This window comes from Cornus florida, unplaced genomic scaffold (assembly GCF_030987335.1).
Source record: "Cornus florida cultivar Cherokee Brave unplaced genomic scaffold, ASM3098733v1 CherokeeBrave_3.0.0_Hap2_Chr09, whole genome shotgun sequence".
In the NCBI taxonomy this organism is placed as follows: domain Eukaryota; kingdom Viridiplantae; phylum Streptophyta; class Magnoliopsida; order Cornales; family Cornaceae; genus Cornus; species Cornus florida.
This window is the reverse complement of record NW_026775579.1, coordinates 70,488,437-70,495,714: the sequence shown is the minus strand read 5'-3', so window position 1 is coordinate 70,495,714 and position 7,278 is coordinate 70,488,437. Positions and strand designations below refer to the sequence as shown.

The 7,278-nt window shown below is 30.7% G+C and overlaps 1 protein-coding gene across 1 annotated transcript; it reads right to left on the bottom strand.

Annotated features, from left to right (window-relative positions):
• Positions 1-474: 474 nt before the first annotated feature.
• LOC132272802 (uncharacterized) lies at positions 475-1,419 on the bottom strand. The gene has a single exon (XM_059773891.1). The coding sequence runs from the start codon at positions 1,417-1,419 to the stop codon at positions 475-477; it is 945 nt and encodes a 314-aa protein (XP_059629874.1).
• Positions 1,420-7,278: the final 5,859 nt, after the last annotated feature.

Sequence of the window (7,278 nt, the reverse complement as noted above, 5' to 3'; positions counted from 1 at the left end):
TGGCATACTTTTGTAGCACAGGAAGACAATCCCCACAATAATCCCACCAAACTCCTACACATAATAAATAATAATAATAATAATAATAAAACTAAATATATAAAGCTTATTATAATTTTAACAAGATATTTTAAAAAATAAAAATAAAAACTTACGAGGATGAGATGTTTTCAACATTGTCTTTGCTGTATTTGTGAATAAAGTTGTGGTCTTCATACGGTAAAATTGCAGTTCTCGAATAAAATCTTCCTTTCCTTCTTCAATAATAAAATTTCCTAACATAAAATCTATACCGTCTTTCATTTCACGATTTTCTCTGAAGTCCTCGCTACACATGAAGGCAGGATTTAAAAATGCAGCAGCTGCATGTATTGGGTGGATTATATTTTCAATTCTCCGTTTTTCAAATAACACCTATATCTGCATGTAATTAGCTTGATTAATACAACAACGTTGTTTAATAGTTTCTTTTGCCTATTCCATCGCCTCATACAAATATCCTGCAGTTGAACCATCTCCATCAACTAAACGAAGAACTCTAACTAAAGGCTCCAGAGTTTGTATTACTTCTTTCCCTTTACTCCAAAACTCAACACTTTGAATAATACTAGTAACCTTTAGTCCCATCCCTCTTTTGTTGTAATCCAACCCCCTCCATTCAGAAGATGCCACAAGTAATCGCAATCCATCTTCAACTTCTAAAATTGATTGAACCATCAAAAAATTGGAGGCAAATCTAGTCGCACAAGGATGTTTGAGTTCTTTATGATTTGTGTGCTCTCTCATTAATGACGAAATAATAGTGTGCTTGTACAAATATATCACAATTAATTTTGCATCATCAATAATATCATGTATCCACAAAACTTCAGAACAAATATCTTTCAATAGTAGCTGAATCCCATGAGCAACACATCGTGTTTTATACATACGAGGGTACTTACCAATAAGCATGTCACCAGCTGACTCAAAATTTGATGCATTATCAGTAATGAACTGCACAACGTGATTAGGTCCAATATCTTCAATTACTGATGACATAATATCTTTTAGATAAACACCTGTTTTTTTATCCTTTGAAATTTCAAATGAATTCATAAATAGTGCCCCACCAGGTGAATATGCAATTATGTTGATAAAGGCACGTTGCTTCATATCACTCCATATATCTGACATTAGTGTGCAACCTGTAGCAACCCAAGTTTTCTTCACATTCCCAATGTATGCCTCTACTTCTGTCCTAGAATCTGGTATTAGCTTTGTGCGTAAAGTTGAGTAACTAGGTAATTTGTATGTTGACCCAAATTCAGCAACACTTTTCACGAAATCAATAAAAGATTGAGTCTGAACCACATTAAATGAAATATTATTCAAAATAATGTGCTTGGCAAGTTTTTTATCCACCTCACTCTTATCCATCTTTTTAATTCTTTCTGGCATGGTAGATTGTTGTAAGCCCTTTGAAGATGAAGAGGAAAAATTAATAGACACACCTTGCTCAACATCAATTGGAGTAACTGTAGTTTTAATTTTTTTGTTCGGACCACCAATTGCTAAAAATGCAGCTGCTTGAACCTCTTGAGGTACTTTTGAACAATTTCAATGTCTCTACCTTTTACCCCAGATAAGTGTGATTTGACTTTTGAAATACCTCCAGGATAGTTTAAGTTACAATACTTACACATGAAACGACCTTATAATTGTTCAACGTGATCCCAAAATGCATCCCTCTTTTTTCCCATCTTTCCTTAATAGCCTATATATTTATAATAAATTCATAAGTATATAATGTGATACTCTACTAAAACATCTAGGGAGTGTGGTGATTTACAAACTTCTAAAATAATAACAATAAAGATACAAACAAAATTTAAAAGATCTCACAACAAAATAAAAAATCTATAAATATCTACAAACATCAATAAAAACTTATAATTCTTCAAGATTATAGTATTCCACAAGTGTGTGTGTGTATATATATATATATATATATATATATATATATATATCTTTCATTTTTTTGATTAAAGATCATACAATGGAGTGACAACAATAAGAGATTAAAAAAAAAGAAAAAAGAAAAAGAAAGTGATACCTTGAATGTAGAACAACTGAGTGAGAGAATGGTCACAACCTTCCCCAAGATTGCACAACAAATAATATTATTTTGATAGCGCGAAAGATAATGGTTATAGAAGCAAAAAAGGGTAGTAATTTGTATTTCAGAAAAATAGGTTATTAGAAACGTGAAGTTTGTGAACGAAAAGAAAAGAAAATAATTAGGTTACGAATTAAACATAGCGACTAAAACGAATAAACGAATAAACGCGTTAGATACAGGGTAATGGAAAAAAACGCGTATTTTACCGAATCTTTCAACTCTAATCGGCAAACGGAAGTATTTTCCCAAAATTCGTACGTACGCGTTTAATTCGCGTATCATACGCGAATTAACTAACTAGGTAGCAGAGTTGATTCAAAAAATTTGGTCTTATTTTTTTTTATTGTATTATTGACTTGAATGGTGTGTTGTAAGGCCGTTGCTTTAAAAAAAAAAAAAAAAAAAAAAAAAACTATTAATTACAGCTTTAAGTACACTTTAATGAAAACTTTTTAAAAAATCCTAGTAATGAAAACTTAAACTAAATTTAATTACACAAACCTACATATTGGATAATAAATAAATAATGCACAAAATTATATCAAGTACCTATATTAAAGTGCTATCATTATAAATAAATTAGCTTAAAATAATATAAAATAAAATTGTACAATACTGCCAAAGATATGACAGCTTAATTTGGTTAAATGAAGTAAATAAATAAGGGAGGCAATATTGGCACTTCATTTATTTTTTCACTTGCATTCTATTTATTTTTTTCTTTAAGAAATTTTAAAAATAACAAAAAGGTCCTTAAAATCATTAATGCATTATCCTTATTTTATATGTCATAACTACCCTTTATACAACTTTAAATTTTTTTTTACCTTCTTTAGTTTATTTACTTCTTTTTTTTTGGCTGGAGGTCCTATCAAAAAAGATAATTTATTCTATACTATTAATTTTATTTTTGGTAGTCAAAAGAAATAATTTATTCAATAGTATTTTTTTTTTTTTTTGGATATAATCGAATAGGGGTGCACACGGTTCGGTTTAAACCGGTTTGAGAGTATTTAGGAACCAAACCAATTCTAACGGTTCCAGAAAATCTAGAATCAAATCAAACCATTTGACCAAAAGGAGCCAAACCAAACAAAAACCGATTTGGTTCGATTGGTTCCACGGTTCCTTTTTTTTTTTTTGCCCTCCTGCAGAAGTATTCATATTTCAAAATCGCAAATACATAACAATCAACCAAGTTAATCGGTACATTCAAAACTGGTAATATATTCCGAACTTTTAATTAATTATTCTCTATCATTTTTGGAACTAAAGTGAATACATTTAGAATTGCTAATAACCTAATACATTCAGAATTACTAATTCAACAACAAACATTAAGTCACAATTCAGAAAATTAACAAAATTTAGCCATTGTAAATCAATAAGATATACTCTGTAAGAACCATTTAATGAATTGATAAGACCAAAGGGAATTAAGAGTAGGCCGTATGATTAATAGTTGCTACAAACTTTTAAGTGATTTGGATTGTATGATTATATTATATTATATATATAATTTAACATATATATATATATATATATAACTAAACGGTTCGGTTAGGTCAAGTTTGGTCTTAAAGGACCTCAAACCATGACCAAACCGTATCTTTACGTTTTCACAAATTTAAAACAGTAACCGAACCAAATTGTCCAGTCCGATCTGGTCCGGTTTGTATTTTCGGTTTGACCAAATTTTGTGCACCACTACAATCGAAACAAATAATTTATTCAACAAAGTAAACTTTTTTTCATGTATATTTTTTTCAATCCTATCAAAAGAGTTAACTTTTTTTTGGGGGGGATATTTTTAATGGTCCAGTCAAAAGAAATAATTTATTTTTTAGGTTTTTTTTTTTTTTTTTTTTTCCTATTAAGAGAGAAAAAAATTTTAATGGTTATTATTAATTTTTTTTATGATCATGTCAAAAGAGGCAATTTACTCAACATAATTTTTTTTTTTTCAGATACTTTTTTTTTTTATGCTGTAAAAAAAATTATTCAACATTTTTTTTTAATTGTCAAAATATACCTGCAATATTAAAGAATATTAGAGATAAAAGATAAAATCTAAAAGGGCAATTGTGTCATTTAAAAAATAATCATCATTTACTTGTAGATTTAGGGTAGGAATTGCCATTTCATTTAAGGTTGGAGTGCAAATGTAAAAAAGTATAGTGCAAATATGACTTCCATAAATAAATAATATAAGAGTGTGACTGATTTGTATAATTTACTACTCGATAGTACAATAGTCTCTTTAAAACTGTTAGATGGCCGTCTTAATATTTATATGATCACGATAAAAAGAAAATCAAATAATGACAAATGTCACGAGGTTAACCTCATAGTAGCATTACTCATTTTGTTATTCAAATATCACTATAAAGAAGGGTTCTTAGATGCCACAACCTTCCATTTAATAGTATTTGTCATATAACTTGCATGAACTCATTTATGGAGACTTTATTCAATATTTTTCTAAAATCCATATACTTTTGCATTAGAATTTCTGATATAAAATTCTTAAAGTTTTCATTATTCTTTGTTAAACATGTTTAATTCCATGTCTTGAATTGAAATTATTTTGTGCCCATCAAAATATGGTTTGAAGTGCTTGTTAGTTCAGTGCACGAGACTATGACGGCCCGAATTTCAAAGAATCCGGTGCATCAACGAGTAACCCGAAAACTGATCCGATAACGAATCCCAAACGCGGAAGCAAGAAAAAGAGAAGGGGTCTCTAGAGATGGACACCACCTCTAAGACTCCAAAGTGACCTTTTAAGAAGTTACAAAACTAAAAAAGAAACCAATGCGGAAACTAAGGTTTAAAATGGACAAGGTATTGTACTCGGGGTAAAATGGTCATTTCAAATAGAAATTGATGCTACCATGTATACCACTGGATAGACAACGAAAAATTAATAAATTTAGACTCAAAAATCACTTGATTTGGGTTAGAATGAAGAATATATGAATTTATGAAGTTTTACAAAAAAACTGCCAAAGTGAGCTCAGGTGCGATTGATTGTAAATGGTTAGGATCGATCGTAAAATTTCGAATGATGAAGGCAAAAAAAATAGTTCTAGATGCGATCAATCGTAAATGGTTAGGATCGATCGAAATTGGCTAGGCTGCAAGTTGTGATTTTTCGAAAATGATTGAATTTCAATGCAAAAATAGGACTTTTTGGAAAAAAGTTCGTGAAGGAAACCCCCTAAAAATGAGTCCTCTGGTCAACCATAGTCCAAATCAAGAATAAAAAGCAACGTAAAATGACCTAAATGCCCCCAAGATTATGCTATGTCAGAGAGATAAAAACATGTTGTAAAATGACATACATTCCATACATAAAAAATGTTTGGCCCTTGGCCTCATTACATACAAGTTAAAGTAGCATCAAAATAGAATACTTAAGTACATATTACACATCCAAAATAAAGCAAGGCATGCTTCTAAATACATTACACATTGTTAACCTCAAAAGATAACTATATCATGCTAACACTTGCATGTCAAAATATACAAAAGATGTCCAATTGAAATACAAGCCAAGCTAGGGATGTTGTGCATCCAAAAAGAGTGTCTCCTTACCTGAAAAACAAATATCAACTAGGGTGAGTAATCAAGTTACTCCGTTGGATGATACGTATGTGTATAACCTAAAGTTTTAAACGTCTTGAAAGTGTAATATAAACGAATACACGTGGATCATGCTCTCTAACGTCTAAGTTCAAGGTGAAGCTAAGGGATCATCCTAAAGTTACCTTTGAAACATTTTAAACACAATCCACAATAAGCAAAGAACTTAAACAACACTGGAACCTCTAATGCCAACAACAAGTTATAACTATCTAGTATTGTTAACTTGAAATAAAATGTGAAATCAAACAATACGAATATACTTGCAAGAACAACTACCACGAAGCTAGGAAGATAACAAGGTTTACACCATTCCAAGAACTATAACTTAACCTACACATAAACTCCACTATTATGTAACTCATGCATGCGACTCTACGATGTAATGTGATGTTATGCCGGAAATCACATCTGATTAAAATGATTGGTGCACTCCCTCACCCCACTGGTCAAGTGTGACTAGGGATTTTTAGCCCTTGAACTCGATATCCACTTCTCAAGTTCTGATAGCTTCTATCTTTCAATCATGTCAGGTATGTCTTACACACACAACTTATAATACTATGAACCTCATGAACAAAATGATGACCACTATGCTCCTAAGGCCAAAGTGGCACACTCAAACCATGATTCCCTCACATTGAAAATATATCAATAATGTCATAATACTAAAACAATATAGACTACTCAATAGCCACACAATCAAGTCCTTAATTTGTACACACTTATACTAACATTATATTATTGACATAAAGAATTAAATCATACTAACAATGTAAGCCTTAAACATGGAACTACGCAATCCCTACTTTAAATCGTCAAAACTACAATGGCATTTACAATGACAAGTTCCCAATGTGAATGAAAATACACTAATACAATGTTATCAATTTAGGGAATTCATTCATGCTAATACAAAGTGAGTTTCAAGTCCTTAATTTCATAACCACATAGTGTCAATTTCACAACAAAATCATTGGCAAGAATTATATAAAAAGTGTATAGTTACACAAAAATAAATTACTAGATTTCAATTCTCCGCCAAATAAGGTAATATAAATACAAGAAGTAAATCACATTCAAGACTTTAACAATATGAAACCCTAGGTTAGTTACATACAATATTCATTTATATGCAACCCTAGAATTTAAATAACATGCATATAATGTATATTAACCTCAAAGAACACATTAAAACACCAGGAGTATAAACATAAAACATCCCCTACCTCACTAGAGAATTGTATCTCTAGAAACCTCAAAGAAATGGAAGCAAAATGGAAATCCAAGCTAAGGTGTGGTGGACAAGAGTGTAAGGAACCTTTTGTCTTCCAAGTGCAAGACCCAAAGGTGAAAGGAAGAGGATTGAAATCAAGGTATGGAGGCTAGGTTTCTAATGCTTCAATGGTGGTTTTAGGTGAGAGGTGAGAAAGACTAACACTTTCTCTAGATTTTCCAGTAAGGAAAATAAA

What these genes read in the sequence shown, in the direction of transcription:
- LOC132272802 (XM_059773891.1), bottom strand. Translation starts at nt 1,419, where the DNA reads ATGGATAAGAGTGAGGTGGATAAAAAACTTGCCAAGCACATTATTTTG.